The 24,625-nt window shown below is 34.1% G+C and overlaps 1 protein-coding gene and 1 long non-coding RNA gene across 4 annotated transcripts; both read right to left on the reverse strand.

Moving 5' to 3' along the window:
• Positions 1-4,934: 4,934 nt before the first annotated feature.
• On the reverse strand, positions 4,935-22,905 carry LOC130613358 (TELO2-interacting protein 1 homolog). 3 transcript variants are annotated; one of them, XM_057434717.1, is made up of 9 exons: positions 22,444-22,523; positions 16,070-17,187; positions 15,300-15,505; positions 11,140-11,440; positions 10,041-10,756; positions 7,337-7,555; positions 5,927-6,100; positions 5,510-5,809; positions 4,935-5,154 (listed from the first exon to the last, which is right to left on the reverse strand). In XM_057434717.1, coding segments are annotated over exons 1-9 (3,234 nt in total). In that variant the 5' UTR covers positions 22,446-22,523; the 3' UTR covers positions 4,935-4,956. The 3 variants fall into 3 exon arrangements, with proteins under 3 accessions (XP_057290700.1, XP_057290699.1, XP_057290701.1); XM_057434716.1 differs by having other exon boundaries at positions 16,070-22,606; XM_057434718.1 differs by lacking the exons at positions 4,935-5,154; positions 5,510-5,809 and having other exon boundaries at positions 5,963-6,100; positions 7,329-7,555; positions 16,070-22,905.
• Positions 12,085-15,292, reverse strand: LOC130613359 (uncharacterized). The gene is made up of 2 exons (XR_008975656.1): positions 14,684-15,292; positions 12,085-12,824 (listed from the first exon to the last, which is right to left on the reverse strand). It is a non-coding gene; the product is annotated as an uncharacterized LOC130613359 (long non-coding RNA).
• Positions 22,906-24,625: the final 1,720 nt, after the last annotated feature.

Consider the following 24,625-nt stretch of genomic DNA (forward strand, 5'->3'; position numbering starts at 1 on the left):
ATTAGTTACACGTTTCACACTGAGCTTTGAATAATCATTAGAATTAACCTAAATTTTATATAAAATCTTGGAGGAAGAAAGACAGAATGTACCAATACTTACATATGCTACCCCAGCAGTCGTTTGCCTTTAAAGTGATTAGCTAGCTAGCCAGGATTAAAAAAGGTTAAATAAAGGCTACAGGTTAAACGAGCTAGTTTTAGCTTCCATACTAAAATATAATCAGTATGTTGTACTTGAAAAGGAATATTTGCTTTTGCTCGTACCTTCTTGCGTGAAAATTCATAGACGAATGAAAATATGTTTTTGACAGAGCACTGCACTGATAAATACCGAATGCACTGGTAGACGAATAATCGCATTTTTGCTATAGAAAAACGGAGGAAAACGTCTTAACCAATACACTCTGTCCATAAACAGACCACAATTAAAATAAAAAGAATTCCAGTGCATTTTGGATCTTGTGTTTATAAAAAGCTATAAACTTCAATAATATAGCAATTGTATCATCATTTATAGATCGATAATCGTACGTGGTACACTGATGACAATGTCACATACAGGTTAGACTCATGTTTGTAAATAAACAATATAATCTGTAAACAAATAAAAGTACGTGCAAATAAAAACAGCAGCATACAGAAATTATTTCGTCATAAAGTTTTTTTTGAATAACACCAAGTCCCTAACTACGCATCAAAAAATAAATAAAGCTAATTAATTAATGCATGGGCGTATCTTTTATACCTCCATGATTGATGTAACACATCCTGTGATGGCATGCTACACATAGTAGCTCATTACCTGTATGGGAGGACTACACCCAACAATGAAAAGTAAAAGGAAAATAACAACAGTAAAAGAACTGATATAAATGAACACAACCTTTAAATTATTAGGGGAGCCTCTCTCGATTGGTAGGTCTGAAACAGGACTCTAATACCCACTCAAAACGTCATTCTTCTGCAGAAACTGAAGTGGACGCAGATGACTCATAAATAGAAATATGATAAATAATTATTGTATCAAAAAATCGATTTTTTATATTAGCCATTTATACTAAAGAAACGACGATGCTTCCAATGGTGAAACTATTTATTTATTTTTCGAAAGGGACTTTATCCGAATAACATTTTTTTCTGATCGGTCTATCACACCTTCAAATTCAATAGGAGTTGCGAGTGAATTTTTTTGACACTTATCATCCTCTTGGGTATAATTTTTGCTTCGATTTCTATGGTATACCCAGTCACGTCCTTATGAATAAGGAAAACATTTTGAATATTCATCGCCTTGGAATTGTCAAAGTATCACCCTCTTGTATGAATGTAAAGACTTTGATTTACTATCGCTGAAAAAAGGTATACCGTCAAATTAACTACAATTTTACAGCGTACGTGCTGGAGTTAACAACCTGCGATAGCACAATTTGAATCTAACCAGCAAAAATGATTTCTCAAAATAAAAATAAATAATTAGATATTTTTTTATTACTGATGAAGACTTGAAGCGGAAGTATATATAAACCAAAAAAATGTTTTTCTTTTAAAATAAATTATTAAATAAATATAGATATAAAAAGTCAGGGTATGTTATTAAAATATTCATTCTCTTCGGAAGCTTCACTTGAAATACATCCTGCCTTAGCGTTCTACAAACTAACTTATCGTCAATATGAAAAGACAGTACTACATCAAATCGTGGATTGAAGTTTTCCTTACAATATCCTTCTGGTTGCACTATGTGGAGACAACTCATTATTCGTACATCCTTGCTGAACGGTACGATGTCCGTGTATTGCACGAAAGGAAAACGAAGTTACTTACCGAAGGTATTATATTTTGCAAGAATCTTAAATCTCTTTCTTCGTTTCAAAACAAGATATGCTTTTGTCTTCGAAAGGATGTCAAGAAGGTTTAAATGAATGGAATCCCAACTCATCAATATCTTTACACAGGTAAAAAAAATTGTAGGCGCGCAAAATCGTATCGTAATCTATGTTCAATCTCTACGTGCTTTGTATCTATGGGTATCTGGTATGTTTTTCGCGTGAACTAAATTTCGCGAGTTTAGTGCAACAAAATTTGTTACCTAATTTTTAATATTTTTCAATAGCTATAGACATAAAGGGCTGCTAAGTGAAATTTTTGTAAATATTAGAAAAACATCCAAATTTTGCGTGAATTAATTTTTGCGGGAACTAATTTTCGCGAAATCGACTCCGCGATAATTAATTTCCTTAAGGTGCCAGAATTTTTTAATTCGAAAATAGATACAATGGATTTTAGTAGAGCCTTCTATAGATTCAATCTTAATTTTTTTTAAATTTAACATTGTTTTGTGTTTTGCCAGCTCTCCACCCATTTTTTATTTTCTAACAGTATTGCTTAAAGCTCCAGCGCTATTTACCAGATGAGAATGATATAAATTATTTTAAAATTTAAATTATTATAAAATTTGCTACTAAAAGAAACAAAGAGAAAAAAATTCAGCAGAAATGAGAAAAAATGTCCTCTTTAAAGATGCCTGTCTCATGAATGTCTCTGCTTTGGAGACGTCCTGTTACGAAAGTTTCCGCCGATCCTATCTCAAAGTCGGTTATGTTTGACTGAGAAATTTGTATAGGCAAATACCTAAAATCAAGAGTTTATATAACACGTCGCAAAAAAATTCTGTATTGACTTTTTAGTATTTTCATTAAAGACGGCTCTCACAAATTTTTGGACCAATTACGATACAAACAAATCAGTTGATGGAAACCTGGGTCAAACTGAAAATAGAAGTGTACGCGATTGTCAACAAAAAACCGCTATATACAATTGGACTTGTCAAAAAGAACATTGATCACTCGCTTATTGATCTACGGGTACATACCATCGTCACATACAGCATTGGATTTATCTATTCACGTGTCCGACTCAAGAGACATCATGAAGAATAGCCAACTATGTCAGAGGTTCGACTACTTCACACGCGCAGATCGTATTGAGGAGTGCCAATGTCCGTTCTATATATGTGAAATTCGAGTCTTTGGACAGTTTTTTTGACGTCAATAAAGAAGCATTTATACAGTTTTTATACAAGTGCACAAACAGAAATTTAAACATAACACATAGATATCATACATAAGACTAGCTTTCGTACTTATTTTTTGGAAAAATATAATCCTACAAATTACCAATGCAAACAGATTACTAAAAATTCTAGATCTAGCAATTTATAAGATGCAGAGTTTTCTTTTCTGGAGATTTTTGCACGCCAATCATTGCTGCGTATATAAATATACATAAATATTTAAAGACAAAATTTGCACAGTTCCAATGCAAAATATATTTTTTTCGTGTGTAGTACAATTTCAGGCTTGCGAATTCAGGCCCTATTTGCGATAAGTAAATACCCGCGAAATATATTTTAGTATACCATACGCGGAATGGTTTCAGTATACCTCGAATCTTTTCACATTTACAATTTTTATTTCTCGCTTCCAAAGCTTACGAGAAGTTTTGTGATAAATTAAGTAGATAAGAAGGAATCCTATCTCAATTTTTTTCTTTGTTTGGTTTTCTATTTTTCCGACAGGTGGCGGGTGGGATCATCCTTATCGTTTAAAATTTCGTGCTATGATTGTTAATAAACAATTTAAAAATCAATTCAAAGTGATGTGGTTATTTATCATTGCTGGCATTTTATGGTAACTTTTACACACTATTTTAAGGCTATCTCGAACAATAATAATCAACACCTGTGCTATCACAAAATTTACTTCTGGGGGTAAATCCATTAAATGATCATTCGCGAAAATATTTTACGGGAAAATTTTAAACAGGCTATTCGCGAAAGTTTCTTTCTTTAAATTCATTGTTCTCTTTACCATAAAAAGAGAGTAGAAAGTCCCCTTTACCTTTTCAACATTTAGACGGAATTTTCACAATATAGCTTGATTGCTATTATATGAATAAACGTGATGCAAGTTAAAGGCTGGGTCCATGGTGCCAATTTTTTCATGCGCATGCAATGTCACGTTTGTTGGAAAAAAGCAGCAAAATACATGCAACAATACTTAAAACCTCTGAGAAAAGGGAGAATTGTATGGCAAATTTAATACGCCTGTTAGAACAGATGAATTCTAGATATATATTTTATAGAACATAACATAGTATATGATGCCTTCTGCAATTTCATTGGATAAATAAGCAAAAAAGAGAGAGAGTTGGCAATCCGCTAACTAACTGATTGGTGAAAATTTTTAGATTTGATAAAGACATTCAGATCTATGTTAGAAAATATAGCAAAAATATTTTCACCTGTGTTTCTCTTTACCTGCCTTTCTTTATTTCTATTCTGTATGAAATTCTGCGGGCATAGGTTACAGTATCTTTTATTATAATGATAATAAAAGATACTGTAACCTATGCGCCACGTGTAGCATTTTAAAATTTCTGCTTCATGATGCATGCAGTACTAAAAAAAATGTTGCAACAAGTTTTTATGTCGATTTTGCTGCAGTGCATAAAAAGAGATTATTGCTGGTGTCACGGTGTATTTTTGCTCGGGCCTGGAATGCAACAAAATCGCATTCGCATGCGCATGAAAAATCGCACCGTGGGCACAGCGCTTCAGAATTTAAATGCTTAAGAAGTCCAATGGTTGAAAAAGCATTTTTAAATTTCTAGATTTGCTGCGAAAAGGAACTGATTAAGAATTCAGAAAGCGTAAAACAAGTCAGTTGGACAAAATGTCAACTAAACATCACGTTTAAATGAAATAATCAGCATTTCTTCTAGGCAACAGCTCTGTCGAAATAAAATTCTTTTTACTAATTTTTTTAATATTTTAATTCAAGTTAATGGTTAAAAGCACCTATAACTTTAGCCCAATATCTTTTGTAGAAGAAATGATAAGTGAGCAGAAAACAAAACAAAAACAAAACAAAATAAGAAAAATCTTTTAACTCAGCTATTGTATTGTGGAATCGGTCAGTTTCACAATATTATCAGTATATTCATTCCTCGTCAATGCACGGTTTGACAGTTTAATACATTTGAATGAATGGTGTGGTGGTGTGAGATCTTCAGTATTTTGTAGTGATTGAAGAAGGATCCAAATAACAGCTGGTCGGTAGCAGTAAAATTTGCGCAGCGTTTGCAATGCCACCTGTACAAAAACGAAACAAAAACTGTTTAGGTAGCGTATACATACCTTCTTCTAAAGCCAAAAAAATAGAATGTGATTCTTGTCGAAGTTAGTTAATGCAAGAATCATTGAAATGAAGTCTTCATTTTAATCGATCAACCTTTATTCCTTGCACATAATTATATTTAGTTTTAGAAAACCTTCAATATTGGTATTCGCTTCACTGCGTACAAAGACTTTTTTCTTAAATATCGTGTCATACCCTCGTAAAAAAATATTAACTAAATTATATCGTGAAACTGATCGGAAATTCGCATTGAAGCCAAATCGCAGTAGTAGAGTATACAATTACTGCATTTATAAACCGGTAACATACCTCTTGTATGGCTTCGTGCAAACGACAGTTGATGTAACGCGCGCAAACAGTAGCAACATCGCAAAATACTTCTTTCGATACTTCAAGTGTGGGCACAATATCACCAAGATAAGACAACAGCTTTTGCTGAACTCGATGTAACTGCGTAAACTTTGATCTGTCCTTCGTAAAGATCTTACTATTAATATCTAAGAAATTAACTGCAGATGGAAGAAATTCTGTTGTCATTCTCTTACGCAGAAAGTCACCAGAGTACTTGACCATAACATTAATTGCTTCTAAAGTTTTTAGCACAATAACCTGCAAAAGTAAAGTTAGAAGGTACCGTATCATGTTTCATGCAGAGATAATATTTCAATTTATGTGAGCGGAATTTTAAAAAAGATAAGGGAAAAAAAGGCCCGTAATGAGAACTACCTGATCTGTATCCTTCATTCTTCGAATGATAGCTGGCCATAACTCATGAAGGGCGGGTAACAAATCATCTTCTCTCTGGCGTAACGCCGTAACTCCCTGTACGATGACATCAAGTGTCTTCAATTTGATACTATCGTTAACCGCAGCAATGTATGTAACACATTTCTTTAGGGACTACACACGAAAGACACGACATATTAAGAAAACTCTGAAAGGCCGAGTGAATTTCGCTCATCGTTACGATTAGGGCGAGCAGTGCAGTTGCTTCAAATGAGCAACATTTTTGAAAAAAATAATTATTCAATGTGTACATCGCCTTAAAATAGGCAATCTTTGAAAGTATCCACCTATTCCAACAATAAATATTATACCGCACGAAGAATTAGTTTTGCAAGGTAGTTAAATACAGTAGACTCCCGTTAACCGGGACTCTTAGGTGAGTGGGAAAAGTGTCCGATTTACCAAATGACTCAGTAAGTGTAACGTCCAACATATCGATAATAATCATGTAAAAAAACCACTTAAAAAAATCTCATGTGCATTAATATGTCGAATGTTCTTCGTCTGATTTAATCTCAAAACAACCTTAGTCATCTTAATAGAAAAATTTCGAAACAACAAAGTTCTAGACATCTGACGCAATCGAATGGTCTACCTTATAAGTGCTGCGACTAAAGCGAATGACTTTAGCCTAATAAAGAGAATTTAAGGGAATTGAAAATCAGTCTTTTATCCAGGGTGCGAGTTAGCGAGATTTACTTTACGAATAAAACATTTTGTACTTTTATGTTAGCAACAACGATAGACTTTTTTTGCTCTCAGTAATTACATGATTTTCCGATATGCAGTATGTCCAGCTACAGCAACAAAGTAATGAAACGCCTACTAAAAATCCCTATCAATGACTTTAACGTTGTCTGAGGATGCCAGAAAAATGTCGCTGTGATTGAAATAATTTGCACTGCGTAAAACCAACATTGGCAAGGGAAAAGGCGGGATAACGGCCAAGTGGAGAGAGTATTAATATTTTCTAGGTGTTTTATTATCCACGATTGTAGTTCCACAAGCTTAAACCAATTACGCTATGTAATGATTTTAATGGTTCGTCGTAAAAACAGAACAAAAAAAAAAAAAAAAAAAATTGAGACTAAAAGACATAACATTGGTTCGATTGGACGATTTAATAGATACCAAAGATACCAAAAATTATTAGCTATGATCAGTGACATGGAAGGATTTGGTAAAGTGAAAAAATGCAAACATTTTTATTTTATTTTTTTGCCAGCTCTCTACCATCTGGAATGAGGAATGCAGATTTCAGAAAGTACACATCATCATATGGATTAATTAAAACTCTGTAATGGGCGCCATTACAAAAAAAACTTAAAACTATTTTAATCACCTACGTACTTTAACAACCACTTGATAATGAAGCGGTGTCTCCTTCGGCTTTTCTTCTTCTTCATTTTCTTGAACTCCACCATTATCTTCAACACCAGGATATTCATTGTCACTCTCATCTTCACTGTCACTCACATCTCCTGCAGCTAGCAAAGACAGTCTGCAATACTCTTCGAAGAAATCTTTTATTGATACATTGTCGTTGTAAATACTTGTAATATTTTCTTTCTAAGATGAGGGAAACACGCTGCAAGGACATTAGAACATTAGCATGTATTATTAAAGAGGTTTCACATCTTAATAAGATACGGCAATACTGACGGATTTTAGATGTTTAAAACAGAATTACCCGTTTTTATGGAACTTTCACGGGATCTAATTGTAGATACTCAAACTTGAATATAAGGAAAGTTGATTTTGCATTTATGGAATTTTTTGTGTTTGTGTAGCTATCGCATACTTATTTTGGCCTGAGAACTGAGTAAATGTCCAAATTAAGCAAAGCACAAGCTACCAACTCTTGAAAAAAAGGCGGTACACATTGGTTTACGGCTTATTAAAACAAGGCTTTGTATTAAACAGGTACTGGCCAGTTTGGAAAGCTATTATTAAAATGGCAACATAAAACTTGAAAACGTAAACAAATAAAAAACATATTTTCACATCTAAAACTATCTTTTTGTTTTAATTCACTTAACAATGATTCGAATCTGTTTTGTGTACTTACAACAGTTTAAAATCGAACGATCTTTACTTAGAACAGTATCAAAATCGAACATGCATTATTTTCTTCCTTGGTGACCTGGAAATAGCAACTTAAATGTAGCTTTGTTGTTTTTTGGTTAACAAAAGAATATTCATCTTAAGATAAGATGCAGTCAGGTAATAAAACGGACGCTGACCGATTTTGATGTTACCCTGTGAAATACAATGCCCTCGGCTTTGTATAAGATAATAGATATATTTTCACTAAACAGGCTGTATTTCATTCGCGTAATTTTCAGACAGACGGTTTATTTATGCTTAAATTTTTCAATCTCATTGGTGAATTAAAAGAACATTACATAATCACAAGCGCACCTAAAATAAACGCTTGGTGATTAAAAAGAAAAAGTTTCTTAACATTTTTCTCCTTTCGCACAGATATTTATAGTTTAAAAGTTGCGGAAATAGTGCCTGTAGGTAAATAAGTGTATGTGTTTTTAACTTTCAGCAACACGCTCATTCCAACCCAGTGCAACCCAATTTCTATTTAGGCTAAATTGTGACGAAAAAAGAAATGATACTCTAACTTGCCCCTCCAACCTATGATAGAAGTCACGCGTGCCCCGCGCGCCCCCTCGTTCCCACAAAAAGATAAAACGACAGAACAAACACCCCTGTATTCGCATAGACGGCTCCAGTGCCAAGCGGTGTCCCATTTTTCCAAACTTTAGTCCGTATTTCTATAACTTTCCCCTTTAACCCATAAGTCTAGTCACACGTGCCCCCTGCGCCCCTTCACCCCCCCCAAAAAAAAGGATAACGACAGGACAATTAACCCCGCACCCTGATGAACCGCGTCAGTGCCGAACAGCGGTTATACGTCAATGCACCAATACGCGTCCGCAATCCGATACGCGTCTTACCCTCCCATGCAGCCCTTCGCGAGCAATTGTGGTTATGGTAAATCGGCAAAATTAAATAACGCTTATATTAAGTCATAAGCGTAATTTTCAGACAGACGGTTTATTTATGCTTAAATTTTTCAATCTCAGTGGTGAATTAAAAGAACATTACATAATCACAAGCGCACCTAAAATAAACGCTTGGTGATTAAAAAGAAAAAGTTTCTTAACATTTTTCTCCTTTCGCACAGATATCTGATATAAGAAAACATGGCGGCGAATAAAGGCCGTTTTTCACTTCAAGAAAATTTCCCAATTGCGCATATTTCAATATAGAAAGTAAACACACTTTGCGTAATTCTCACGAACTAAAATAATCCGATTTTGCTAAATAATTTTTTACATGCTTTTGTGCATAGAACGCAAAGTAAAAATTGAACTCGATTCTACTTTCTCTGGTACGAAACGTTCAAGAAAGTTCTCCATCCACCGGATGTGAACATTTTAAGTACGCATGCTCAGTAGTTTTAATGTTCCTTCCCGTTCCGTTCTGCGGAAATTTTTCTTGAAGTGGAAAATAGCCTTAAAAGTGACCTGGGAAAAATTGCTACAATATTTTTTGGACCTTAACCACCAGTAGCAGTAATAAGGATTAAAGAATTTTGACAAAAAATAAATCTAATACTTGTGATGGTTTCGAGTACATGTTTAAATATTTAAACAAGAAAACAAGTCACTATTCATTAATGATGTAAACGTTTATTAATTCTGTATGAAGGTATTTATAAAAAGAATCGCAACCATAATTATTTTCTTTTTTATTAAAAGCAACTTGTTAATCGCCCTCATGTTATTTTGCTTTCGATTTAAATCCCCCCCCTACTAACTAATACAAAAAGAACTAGCGAAATAAATGTGTGTAATTTTTAAGCGTAAATATTCCGCCCGCCTTTAAAATTTACACGGCCTTCATGCTTCATTTATAATTGCCAGTTTTCAATACGATAACGCGCAAGACATCCAAGATAACTATGGCGACTACAATTTTCCATCAGAAGTTAAATAATTTGAAGAACAAATTGATTTTATAAAACAAATCGTTTTACCTTAGAGTCCAATGTTCCTGGTTTTTTCATACATTCATTGTTATGAGCAGAGCCGAAGTCATTGGTATACCACTTATTAACAGCGATCGCAAAACATTTTAACACATTCAGCATTTCTTCAGCTACTTCATCTTGGTAATCATCTAAAACTCTAAATACATCTCCAACTGCATCTGCTACGATCACCATCATGTCCTTGCTACAAAACCGCAAAACAACGCAGAGAACAGCAGGTGCTGCTGAACCATGAACCAAGTGCCGAAACTGCATCGTGACTGAGTTAATCAAATAGTCTGCATTTATGAGTATCAAATCTGAAATATTCTCGTAATTACAAAATGTAACAATATCAGTTAAAGTTTCCATTGCTGTCTCACTTACAGCCGCGTTGATGCTCCCAATCTTCTCTAAGACAGGGTATAACGTATTAATCAACAAGACATTAAAATTCGTCCCCAACACTTCTGCACATACACCAATCCCCTCTAATAGCAAACAGATAATTTGTATATTGTTGTGAAGGGTTTCAAAAGATATTGAAGAATATGTAGAATTCATTGCCAAGTCATTATCGTCTTCATAGGACAGTGTTGGGAAGGGATTGGCAGGACTGTTTCTTCTGTATGATAAGTGTTTGTTTGTAACTGGTAACTTCCAGAGGTTATCTTCCAGGTATGCTTCTACGAGCATCTCACTGATAGATGAAAGGTCCAGTTCTAAAACAAAACCACGGTTGTCATATTTTCAATTTTCACATCATTCTAAAACATTCAGGAGATTTACTTTCTCTAAGGTGCAGGCAGACTCTCATAACGCGCATGAAATATTTCTATATAAAGTTGTACAAAAGAAAAATCGCATGCGACTAATAATAATCCCATATTGAATTTTTCCTTAATTAACACTTTTATCTACCTCTGTCATATTTAGTTCTTCTGCTTCATCTCCTGGACTTTTCGTAGCCCTTTTATGTAACTCATAACCAAATTTACTGATCGCTATTAAACATTTATAGTCATATACACAGTGTTACAGTCACATAACACTATATATACCAAGTCAAAGAAGATTGCCAAAGAATCCAAAGAAACTTACTTACCCCTGTTACCTTTGCAGCTAAGAATAAGCTCGTTAAGCACTAAGATTACTTCTGCTCTGTATATAGAACCTACTCGACACTCCTCCAAAAGATAATCGGAAAGTACATAGACATCTCCATGGCGTGCAAGCAAACGTATTATATCTTTTATTGTAGTAAGGATCTTGATGTTATTGAACAGTTTGAAGTGCTTTCTATTTATTTTATGATTGATGGAAGTTTCACTGACGTCAATGGCAAGTTTCTTTATATCAGTTTTTTCTTCAACAAGATTAATGTTAGAGTGATCCAATTTTAAAACCTACAAGTGAGAATCAGAAGCTATTTTGAACAGATGCAATTATTTCCACATCATTGCATCTACCAATTTAACAGAGTACAGAGTACATTTTTTTCCCAAAGCACATATACGGAATGAAGTAATGGAAAAATCAATATCTAAAATGAAACCATTTTTCCGTCCTGACTATACGTCACGGTCATTCAAAACCGCGATTTTAAGGAAAAAAAGTGTGCGCATGCGCCAAAAATTTTTTTTAAAAAAGCGCCTACGGCATAAGATTATGACGTCATCGATATTGACCTCACTCTCTATTATCTTGTTTTAGTTGCCCAATAAAAGAAAATTTAACATTTTTTTCTTTTAAAACTAAAGAAGGATGACCATAGACTACTATTTCGCCTTTGGTTGCTACCCGGGGCAGCCTAAACAGACGGCAAGGTCCACAAAAGCCCGGATGGCTAGTTCACAATTTACCAGTACAGGAACACTCTTGTACAACATTCTGACGCAAGGTTTTGCCTAAAAATTACTTTTCCTGTTTGCATGTATCCCTTATCGAGCGTTCTATCGTATTAGGTAGTAGCTGCCACTTTTTTTACTACTAAAATTTTGAGCTTTTCTACACCATACATTTCACTTTCGTTTTCACAAAAAAAAAATGGTTGACAACTATTAGAAATGTAAAATAGACGCTAATAAACAAAGAACAACCGATATTATACTACTAAAATTAAATTTTAAAAGGAAAAAAAAATAATTCATCTGATCTGTAACCTTAGCTAGCTCTAAGGTTGGTCTTGATTAGTTTTCTCTATCTAGAAGCCTGCTAAAACTAAACGTAAATGTGAGAAAGCTAGCTTCACTCAGACTCAGTGGACCCCAATGGAAATAATCCACTAATAATAGGTTTTTGTGATATTCTGGGCTAGAAACACATCATTATTGTTGTTGTTGTTAGACTAGCAAATGATTGCAAATGAAAAAAATTTACAGTTATATAGCTATATATATGTTAAACGAAAAAGCTAACCATTTACACAGACATTTCAGCCTAGACCATTCCCTAATTGTGAGATTTTTCACCACGAAAGTCAATCTGAATTATATAAAAATACTTTACAAATTAGGCTATTACAAGTATTTTTTATTTCAATTCATAATCTGGATTTCACGAATATATTCTTATTTCAAACGCATCCAACAAAAAGTGGTAATCGAGCAAATCAGCAAGATCTTCTGTTTCATCATTGTTCCATCATTTTTTTAACCGCTTCTGTCAACAAATCTTCACATGCAAATCACGTTTGAATGACGCTTGAAATTGTGAATTATTGGGTCAAAATTACTTTAATGAAATCGTGCCAACATGTTTTGTATCATAGAACAATTTGGGACTGGTGCCCTAAAATGTGAAAAAACAGAAAATACAATATAAGCTACCAGAATCACCCAGAACCACCCAAAACCACGAAAACGCATGCATGTCCAATGTGTGGCAATCGTTTTCAATATTTTATAATTTAATAATTTAACAGACCAGCCGTCAACGTTCAATGGACCCCGGGTACAAACCTCGTACAGCCGACTTCCCGAAAACAAAAAGTTTCTATTTCAAGTCTCAATTATAAAATGTATTTTTTTGTACAAAAAAAGTTTCATAATTCCCAACTTCTTACTAAATGTCCTCCTTTTCAATTTCTTAATGTTGGCTTGGAAGGTCTTCTACCTAACATGAGTCTTTCCCTTTAAAGTCTATGTTATACACGTTCGATACGGAGCCAATTATTAACGCACTATTTACACCAGCGTTTTTTCCTAGTTGTTTATATTTTTTTCAAGTGACTGTTCGTGTTAATTTGGTCTGGAATCAGTCAGAATGACCTAGGGGTCATTCTGACTGATTCCAGCTGGTTCTGGGTGATTCTAGGTTTGGAAAACAATGATTGAGCAGATGGCGGGGCCTACAAAAAGCTCTTATCTTTTAAAAAAACCTGAGGCATGTAAAATGATAGCAAAGTGTGCATAAAAATGTACAGACATGTGAGTTAATGTTTAACATATTCCTGTGAAACCCCTGACTTTTTTCCGGCGAGATAAACATAAATTTTTCATGATTTATCAGACACCACAAACTCGGCATAAGCCTCAATTATATAAGTCAAAAATTTTTTCCAGGGTACGAACAGATATGCTGTCCAAATAAATGCACAGGAGCATCTCTGGTTTAGTGTTACTTGTTGTTTTGTTAATTATATACATATTATAGAAAAATATTATCGATTTCTTTTTGTATGAGATTTTTCATTAACAAACAAACCTTCGCTATGAAAAATTATTTTTAGCAGAACTATTAATAAACCCTAACCCCTTTTGGGTGACTGTGAAACAGTCAGGGTAAACACCTAATTAGACGACATGACCTAATTAGGCGAGTCATTTAGTTAGGCGACATGATGTAGTTTAATTACGCTAACCGTAGTTTAACTAGGCGAACGAAAACTTTCTGTTGTAAATACGTCGAAATCATTGCGTTTCGCACTACAATTTTTATGTGAATCAAATCGCAGACAATTTTGACCAATTATCGTGTTATTTGCATTGCGCATTGGCAACTTATGGCCCAAACCTTGTGTGGCAATATTTGTTGTTTTAAATAATGGATTTCAGCCATTTACGCCACAGGAAAAGAAATATGGGGGATGAAAATGTGGTATTGTTTGACTAAGATTTTAACGTTGCTAAAACAGGATAAATAAAAAAGAAACGTTACAAAACAAATTGTTACCACATCCATCTTAAAAAAAAACAATTTTTTTTTTTGCGTTTTTTGTGAAAGAATATCTTCATTAAATTATTGCGTATTTTACTATCGTCACCTAAATAGGCGACATGTAATATTTCATTTTAACATAATTCTTACTTGCGCGAGCATATCAAGGCACGAGTGACAATTTTGGAATCATGGTTGCATACACTATCCATTCTGAACAAAGTGTTTTTGCTATTTTTTCTTAGGAATGTGTGAAAAGCCATTGAATATTGCAATGTCTTAACTAGGTTACATATGGTCTAACTAGGCTACAATGAGTCGCGTAAATAGGTGGTATGCCCTAATTAGCCTACCGTCGCCTAATTAAGTGTTTACCCTGACTGAAAAGTTAGGGGGTAGCCACAAGCAACATTTTTCACATCTAACACTGGTTTATTGCTTACATTTATCTTATTGAGTGCGCAATTCTCATTTAAAATAATGATATTTACCGATTTATGAAGTCTCGGAAAGGTCATTTCCGAGGAGCAATTTCTTTCAGAAAAAAAGTGGCAGCCACAAACCACTGGTTTTTTTTGATAAAACAGGCTATCAGCTTTCAGGAAAAACATGTCTTAAAGCATGACTTTGCGTTGGAAAGCAAATATCTTCATTTTCCACCAACTTATAAAATTTTATAATCAAAACATTGCTATTCTTTCTGTCTCCTCCCAACAAAAGTGAAAGTGTTCGGGTAGTCGAATCTAGAGTTTTTGTATAGTCCAAGGCCTGCTCTACTAAAATAAAATCCTTTTAGGGGATGATCTCTACCGCAGAGGCTCAAAAAACATTTGTTTTTAAGGGAAATTAGAAGCACGTGCGATGGTGGCCATTATGAATCGCTTGCGGCAGAAAATTTGATAACAAATAATGGCGCATGCGCACACTTTTTTTCCTGCCGTAAATGACCGTGACGTCAGTAAGGATTAAATGCTAAATTTAAAGAAGAAACAACAACAACAACAACAAACGTCCGTAAATCAAACAACGCAAATGTGTTACCAGCATTTCGCAGTGTCTGGTATTCCTAGACTTAAGGTTTTATAGAAAAATCCAGTAAATTGTTACCTGAAGTATAGCCTTCAAAAAGGTTTTCAAATGATTGTAAGAGTTCAAAACATCAGCCAGTACATCTCCATAGAAATTTAAATAACCTTTTAAGATTTGCAACTTCGCAAGCTTGACATCTTCATTGGCACTGTTCATTATCCTTGGCAACGATAAGAACTGAGCATACAACTTTTCATCCAAAAGACTCTTCAGCTTAATTCTACCTAATGCAACGCAAAAGGTCGCTATGATATGTTTATATTTTTATAAGTGAACATAACAAAAGATGTGACGTCATACTAAATTTTTTTTTGACGATTCTGTAATTAAAAATGATAAAATTCAACCCTAAAATGGAAATGCTTTAGAATGTATTACAAAAAATTAGGAAGTGGGCTAAAAAGCCTCCTTCTCCCCTGACCTGAGTAGGGTTAAAAGGGAACCCAAGGTATAAAATGATGCTGGGCTTATGTTACAGAACTTAAAAAGTTGGTTACCAAGTCTTTTTAACTTTTTTAAAAAGCTTTTTTCGTTTTCAAGATATTCACATTTAAAGAATTTCAGATTTAATTATGCTTATGAATTATGATGTAATATTTAAGTAATAGCAAATGTTGACATTTTGTGTCATCTGCAATTTTAGACCTGTGAAGGGATACGCATTCAAACTTTATCAATGCATAGATATTATAAGGTGAATTGATTAATGACATCCATTTGCTCATCCTAGGCTTCTTAATTTTTTGCTGACGATCTCCGAACTTACGATCTGCATAGAAATTTCATACCTTGATTTTGAAATTTTCTTGTAGCCATCTGTAGAACCTTTTCACTTTGACACTTCACATTATCATAAGAATCACTGGTCAACTTAACTACAGCATCCAGAAATTCTGAAGCAGAACACGACAATGTCTGCATACAGCAAGTTAACATACTTTCAAGAAAATCTAGTAGTGCCAGTCTTACTTTTACATTGCTGTTACATGTCAACAAAGGAAGGATATTTCCAAAAACAACATCCAAATTTTTAACAGTTTTCTGTATCCATTCTTTTGTTACGTTCACTTTTAAAGATTTCTCCAAATTTCCACCATCATTTTCACATTCAACACAATCTGGTTTACAAGGATTTAAAATGCTTTCCAGACTTTGTGATGTGTCACACGGATTCATATTGTCATTTAATGTCAAGCAAATAACCTGGGAAAAAGTACTTATTGCTTTTATAATAACTTGTTGCAGCTGGTTCTTTGTAAAAAGTCTATTGAACATCATTGCTATTCCAGGTAAAAATGAAGACAAAAAATGTCCAACTTTTTTAGATTTTTCTGATGTGACATGTTCACCACAAACCAATTTTAAACTACAAAGTGAAGCAAGTTGTAGCTTCTGATCTTTCTCGTTTTCAACAAGATTTAAAAGAATAGAAATTACATGACCTACTAAAGGTAATTGATTCTCATCATAAAGTAGTTCTAAATCTGTAATGTTAACATTGGAGAATGTTGTTATGAGTAGCTCGACAACAGCCAGCTTGATTTCCTCAGATAGCACTTGCTCCTTTGTTTCTCCATGAATTGAAAAAAAAGTCAATGAAAAAATATTTAAATTCCATAACAGCAATTCTTTATTCAGTACCGAACTTGAACAGCTGCTATAAGCCAACTGTAAGCATTTACAACACAAAATTTTTTGCTCCTCTCTCAACACTTTCTTTTCTAGAGTTAATTTAAAGGGGAAAGTAACATATTGCAACAATGCACTGTCACTAATTTTGCATGTTACATGATTTTTTATAGCTTCCAATGCATACTTAAGGTTGCTTGTTGATGGGTCTTTCGCAACTGCTACACAGGCTGGCCGTAACAAATGAAATAGGTTTGGTACATCACCCATTATTAACCTATAAATAGAAAGAGAAATATACCTTAAAAATTCCATACTTTTCTATTTTTTGCTGCTTTGATCCTAAGTAATTGCGAAATAAATTTTATAAAACAGCATTCACATGTACGTAAATTTTTACATAAGGGCTTTTGGACTGGGCAGTGTTTATTCATTCCCTTAGGTTGAAGAAAATATTTACGTACATGTGGCATGTTTAACAAAAAGTATGTATATACTTACAGTGTTTTGTAAGTGCTTACGTAGATTTTCTTATGAACAAAAATTTTTGTTCGTAAGAAACTGTATGTAAGCCAAAAAAAAGAAAAAATTGCGCAATAACATTCGATTCTATATTCGAATGTCTAAAATTTAAAATCTTCAATCAAAGCAAAAACAAAGTATATTCAAAATGTTTTTGTATAAGGAGAAAGAGTTCTCGACTGTCGTTTATAAATATATAGGCTTTTCTTTTCGAAAAGAGCAATGCCGATTTTTACAGAGAGAACATTAACAAGAATGCCTGGAAAGCAGTTGCGAATACACTTCATTTAAAAGATGGTAGGTCATTCTGTTGCTACATGTTTTTTTGCTTTTTTTTGACACCATCTCCGTCTTAAAACAAGAGCAGTTAATAAAAGTGATATTTGATGATCGCTGCCATGCTTAATAAATTAAAACAAAATTTATGTGAGTTACGTAAGAGATTTACGTATATGTAAACGAAAGTCTACATAACATGTGACCAAAACCTCGTGTAAGGAGAGATTTCTTACGAAAAATTTTCCGTAAGCCCTTACGTAAAATTACATGTAGATGTGAATGCGGCTTAAAAGGCTTAAGAAACAATTTTATGTTGATGCATAAACCAAATATTTTAATTTCATAAAAAGGACTAATGCACAGACCAAGTGACAATAGATAAAATATGATTTCAACCAGGAAAAGCACAATGAAAAAAAGATTATCTGAAAATTTTTAAAGGTTTTCCATTCTTTTTATGTGCAGAATTAGAAGATAATGTTATGAGTCTTTACTAATAAACTGAAACCAAAATAGAATTAAAAAACATTACTTTCATAGTTGATAGACAGTGACGATGACTTTTTTGGGGTGCAGATTAATAACATTAGAAAATTAGATTATTCCTGGTTTTTTTTATCATTTTTTACTGCTAACAGTCTCAAAGGTAAGCAAATTTCTGGATTACAAATGTAGAGTACCATGGTATCTACAATTGGTTATCCTTCTTTTACGGTTACCAATGTCTTAGGTATATTCTAGAAAAATATCATATCTATAGATATTTCAAAATTTGTTCATAGTATATGAGTGTTTTGTATACATATCTGAGATGAATGATTAATGTCTTAATAACATTTAATCAATATTATGAGAATAAAAATGCACTATACTCAAACTAGTCGATAAAGCCCGCAGACAAATCCACTAACTTAGAAAAACAATGGAAAAATCTGTCATTTTAATTTAAAGACCCACCAATGTGACACAAATTTTTTTTAAGAAATTAGTTTGACAGTTGCTTTTATTGCATAGAGCTGGAAATACTGATTAAGGAAAAGTATAGGATCATATTTTTTGATAAAGGGTTACAGAGTTATTGGGGTTTTAAAGCTTTTTTGATTATACTATCAACCCCTAAACGAGTGAGTTGATTCAACTTTGAGGAACTTATCAGCTTAGTTGCAGGTGGTTTCTAGTTACTCAAACAGGAGATGATGTCAGTTATTTCATCTGTTTCGGTTATTTAGCCTCAACATAGAAGTGTAATGTAATGGCTTTGAAAATACTATTGACATTAGTCTAAAATATATCTATGTTGTGCTGTAACGTTATTAAATTTTCTCAACTTTTCCAGTTACATCAAAAGAAAACGAACAAGGTAAAACGAACACCTACACTCTGCTGATCATTTGACGGCCAGACACAGCATATTCTCCTATTATTATAATAGATATTTCAGAACCAAAAAAAAGTGTGAAATTGTCTTTTAACAGTCTCTGTGAGGGAGGGCATAACAAGTATATTATCCGCAATTTTAGATAATATTTATTTTAGTTCTTCCCTTTATTTAGAATTTTATGTTAGGGAGTATTTAACACCATAAAATCTTCACTATTTTTAATGAAAAATATATACTCAGGGACTTTACAATGGAGTGTTCCTATCCTCTAGGTAGACACCATTTTCACCATCCATACATTTTCTCAAAACTGTATGGTTACCCATTGGCACCAACAGAACAAATCAAAGGCATTTTAGACATTAGTCAGTGACTTAAAAATCTTCAATTATCCCTAGTAATATTGCAGTATAAACAAGGCAACTTTTGCAAGATCTTTTACAAAACACTGACTATGCAGCTTATGCACCATTTCCACAGCCTACAAACGTTGTTTATATAATAGCTTACACAATCATATAGCAAAACACAAAACAGACAATTTTTTTAGTACTAACAAAATAAATTCTATATATCTCAGAAGATTTATATTGTCACTTAACAGTACACAATGGTCTTGTATATTTCCTTTACAAAGCAAATCAGTAGTTTGATTCCCACTTTTTTAAGTCTTTATATATCCTTTGTGGCGCCGTAGATTAGTGGTTATTGCCCTCGTACTCTGTGCTGGAGACCAGGGTTCAATTCCTCTTGACGGCGATTCAACATGGGCGAGTGAATGTTACCATAGCCCCGGGTTAACCCAAGCCATGTGAGGGAAATTGGGGAGATGGCACATGGTGTGGGCCGTTGGATGTTGCCAGGAGTTGTCTAGTAAAGCGCGGGCCCTAATTGGGTCTGCGTAGCTCAAAAAGAGCATTAAATACTCTAGGACTCTCCATCTAAGCCATGGCCCCTCCTGGAAATAATAGACAGGGTATATCCCTCGATATTTGTGAGGCTAGCCATATAAAATATGCACATCTATCTGTCTGTCTGTCTCCCTGTCTGTCTCCCTATCTATCTGTCTGTCTGTCTATCTATCTATCTATCCTGCAAACACTGGGTGTATATATTTATATACCGAAATTGCAGGAAAAATTAAATTCACATCTCTAATGTGACTTCACTTTTCTTGCTAACTTTCTCTGTTTACTGGCAACATGGGATTGCTATAACAACATATCCTTAGCCTTATTAATAAGTGTCTGATCTACCATATTTACCAAATTTACCTGTTAAGTTTGTACTTTACAAATATATTTACTAAAAATATATTGCGAATATATTTACTAAAAATTTTTCATTGTAAACGTATTGTAAATCACACGATTAGGGGTTACACACGGTTAGTGTCCGCTCGGGTTGAAAATGTGACTCAGTTGGTCAATTTTTGAAAATGATTTCCTTTTTTCTTTAAAAACTATAAACTATAATCATTAAACTGTACAACAGTGAACATCGTTTCTCTGTTCATATTGCTATCATTATTAACATCCTTCAGTCGCGCATTATAACTGAGTAGCCTGGTAACAAATAATAGGTTACTCTAGCACTGGGGGTTGAGGCCTTGTGTGCCACAAAACAGAAAGAAGATATCACAGCATTGCCTCGTTATTATTAATTATGATAACTAATGCTTATCACGCTCTTTCTTTTTTCATTAGCCTAACAGGGATTACTGCATATTATAAGCCAAATTACCCAATGGGGGAGAATGGTCATTGTGATAGTTGAAGATAGTTGCAGCACTATGGAGATAATTAAATTTAGAGCATGAAAGGGGAAATTCTGAAAATTTAGATATTTTGTCTAGATCTGATAATGTCTCCGTAAGGAAACAACTAACTGTTTGAACAAAGGAAAATAATCAGAAAGTAAGACAGCTAGCGAGGCAAAGCTGTCTTCAGAAACAACAACAAGAAGTGGTCAGTGTTGCAAAGAAGTCTGGTTTCAGTTAAAACGTTAAAATTTAAGAAGAAAAAAGTTAAAACGTTTAAATAATAAAGAATAACACAGAAACTTCAACTGATTTATCTGATTTATCATGTTCGTAACTTTGTGGATACATTTATAAAGCATAAGCATTACGATGGAAACACAGCTACGGATACTCTCCCTCATTCATTATTTTTTCTGTAATGGAATTAATCCAGCAACCATGTGATCGATTTTGCCGTGCGTTTATTATCGCATGATGAAATGTAATGGCGGTTCTGTAGGCTAAGAGAAATTGAGATGAGTTTGCTATTTTTATCAGTCAGGGATAACCGCAAATTAGGCTGGTAGCTTAGTTAGGAGATTTTTCATAGACTATTTAGGCAAGTATCTCCTATTTAGGCGATTTGCTATCTTCTTTTATGATTATCTCGAAAACAACGTCTAGTCGCGCCATCTTCTTTCGGAGCTTTGTTGCTCATTACATTATGTTCGTTCGAGCAAAATTTTTTATAGTTTGCTTCACGGGACTAAAAATTATACGTCAAAAGTCTTCGGATCGGCTAATTAGTCTAGAAATAGTCTATTTAGGCTATGCGCCACCATGTTGAAAATATGCACGTGGGAGATTTAGCCTTTTTTCAGAAGCAACCTTGGCCGTAAAACAGAGAAGAAGCCGTATCACAGTACATGCGTTCTTAATCAAAACAAACTATTTTATATATATATATATATATATTTTATACTATATTTGGACCATCAAAAGGGGGTTCTATAGAATGTTTTTAGCTAATAAAATCATTGCGATTATGCAACAGAACAGCGATAGGCAGCAAAAACCATGTTTATAGCCTAATTAGGAGAGATAAATCGCCTAAATAGGCTATCGTAAACTAATTAGACTATTATAGCCTAATTTGTGGTTATCCCTGACTGTTTATGAAACATTTGAACATGTTCTGGTTGTCAGTTTTCAATAAAATTTTCAGGATGTTTTCTCATGTATATCTTTCAATTTTTACTATAAAATAGGTACCTCAAAAAAAGTTGCCTACAGGGTGATTACGCGCCTTTAAGATCCTAGCTATCTAGCTAACTTTATTTTGAATTGTCTGTATCAGGCAATGTTTAATCTTCAAAATAAGCCACAACAGGGCAGTTCAAAAACTTTTCTCTAGAAATGAGGCGAAACTGTACCATAAGCTTTTATATATAGCTAGCTAGGCAAATAAAAGTTATTTTAAGCATCAAGTGCTGATAAAAACTCGAAGGATGTTAATTTTTCACAAAAGTAGCTACACTACACGTTCCTCTAGCTCACCCTCACATTACACAAAATACTTTTATCTTTGACTTGAAAGTTTCTTTCCTAACATTATTAAAATCTTTGTATCTTGAGTTTCCAAGTCCCATCAAAATCACATGCCCGATCTCCACAGTCAGCACCGCCATATTTAATTTTTGCGTCCGGACTTTGACTTTAAATGTTCCATTCAGAGTATGTGTATCGTACTAAGTGTGTGGTTGTTACGTACGGAGTGTGGCTTCTATACGGAGTGATGCTCCGTATAGCTGCTATACGGAGTTTGGTTCAGCTATACAGTGAAATATTGCTATATATGACTGTTTGAAACTATTTCCAAAAAAAATAAAATAAAAAATAATCACCATAAAAAACAAGTTACAAAGACAAGCACATTGTTTTCCTACTTTTTTATCCATCGTAAAAATACGAATTATATTGTAGCTATACGAAGTGTGGAAACATTAGTTTGATTGCAGCAAACGGATTAAGGAATACAGATTGTGAGATACCGAGAGTATGTTATGCAGAATTTGCTATGCGGAGTATGCAGAATGTGCCATAAGGTGTACGCCATACAGAGTATGCCACACGGAGTGTGCCACACGGAGTATGCCACACGGAGTATGCCATGCGGACTATGTCATACTGAGTGTTCTATACGGAGTATGCCATACGAAGTGTGACATGCTTCATTATACAAAGTATGCTATACGAAGTGTGACAGTTGACAGTTCTAATAATAATAATGGGTACTCTGCATGTGTGTCTCATATTTTAGACTTTTTTATTCTTACACAAATTATTTGCATGTTTTAGGTACGATTTTCTAAACTGGAATAGCCCAGAGTAAACTTTTAATTAGAATGCTTACTTTAAACTTCGACGCTTTTGCTGCATTCGCTAATGTCTAGCCAAACCAGTGTCGGCATTATATTCTCGCAGCTTTTTGTACTATATATTACTGTCTATACGGAGTAAACATGTCGCTATGCGAAGTTATACTCCGTAAACGCATGCCTATACGAAGCCGTACTCCGTATAGCTGCACACTCCGAATGGAACGTGGTGTTCTATTTCCCCCTTCTCTTCTTACTAAACGCTTCTCTTCTCAGTCAAAACACTTCTCTTTTTTCCTCCGAAATCTTCTCCTCTGTTTTAAGCACTTTTTTTTTAATAAACTCAAAAATTCCTGGACGCAATTCTGGATCACAATATTGATTGAGGAGGCTGGATTTTAATAATTGCGTTTTTGAATAAATGACATACACCGGCTTCCATCCATGAAAAAGATCGAGTTCTTAGTAATTAATAACTCTCTAAACATTTTATATGTAGTGGACCATGTTATTCTTAATTTTCTATCGTTCTAAGCAAAAGACCTGTTGTTTTTAACCTAAAATCCTGATATTCTTATAAAGCACATTCTTATAAAAGAAAAATCATGTAGTTTGCTTGATAGCCGTTGCCGATATCAAAAAAGCGAAAAGAGGTCCCAGGAACGAGGTTGAGAAACTACTAAAATAACAACTCTGCTACTGAGTTGAACTTATTCGTGATATTATGTTATTCATGTAGATGCACAAAACCCTGCTACAATATAAAGCTGTTAGTAAATATTGAGCACGTCAGACCATGGGTGTAAAAATGCGGACCAGATTTTTAAATCTAGTTGTGAAAAGAAAGTTTCGAGCCACATGCAGAGTAGTGTAAGTGCGAAAAAGAAGTGTCAAAATACAGAAGAGAACTGTTTGGATTATAGAAGAGAAGTACTACGGAGTAGGTTAAAGATGGCGGACACACAATATAGACAAAACGTAATCAAAAGTGAATCAATTTATTTTATAAGAGGGTGGCGAAGCGGAAACGAAAAATTGCACGTTTACTTATACCGCGTGTAGAACCCAGTTCAAAATGAGCGATTTTAATCCTTTTTCTTTCCCAGTTCTAAGGCCGTTTTGGCCCCTGAGCCGCAGATTAGATTACGGAGCAGCCGTTAAGCTACAGTCATTGGAGGCGTATGTGGCCTGTTGACTCATTCCTTTTGATAAGTCCCAGGGAGTAAATCCATTGGGATTGGTGAAGTGCTGAGAAGAGTTGTTGTAAATGCTATCATGTATGTCATCAAGTCGAATATTGTGTGCTTTGGAATCAACAAATGTGCTTATTTTTGGTGGATGCTACCAACGCTTTTGACTGCTTCTACAAAAAATTTCTTTTACACAATGTCAAATACCTTTGTCCTGCTATAGC

The sequence above is a fragment of the Hydractinia symbiolongicarpus genome, chromosome 10 (genome assembly GCF_029227915.1).
Source record: "Hydractinia symbiolongicarpus strain clone_291-10 chromosome 10, HSymV2.1, whole genome shotgun sequence".
In the NCBI taxonomy this organism is placed as follows: domain Eukaryota; kingdom Metazoa; phylum Cnidaria; class Hydrozoa; order Anthoathecata; family Hydractiniidae; genus Hydractinia; species Hydractinia symbiolongicarpus.

Excerpts from the sequence above, each read along its gene's own strand:
- LOC130613358 (XM_057434716.1), bottom strand. The coding sequence starts at position 17,225 with ATGGAATTTTTAAGGTATATTTCTCTTTCTATTTATAGGTTAATAATG. Across the intron at positions 7,556-10,040 it reads CAGGAACATTGGACTCTAAG|AAAGAAAATATTACAAGTAT; the intron begins GTAAAACGATTT and ends CCCTCATCTTAG. Across the intron at positions 5,810-5,926 it reads GAATGAAGGATACAGATCAG|GTTATTGTGCTAAAAACTTT; the intron begins GTAGTTCTCATT and ends TTACTTTTGCAG.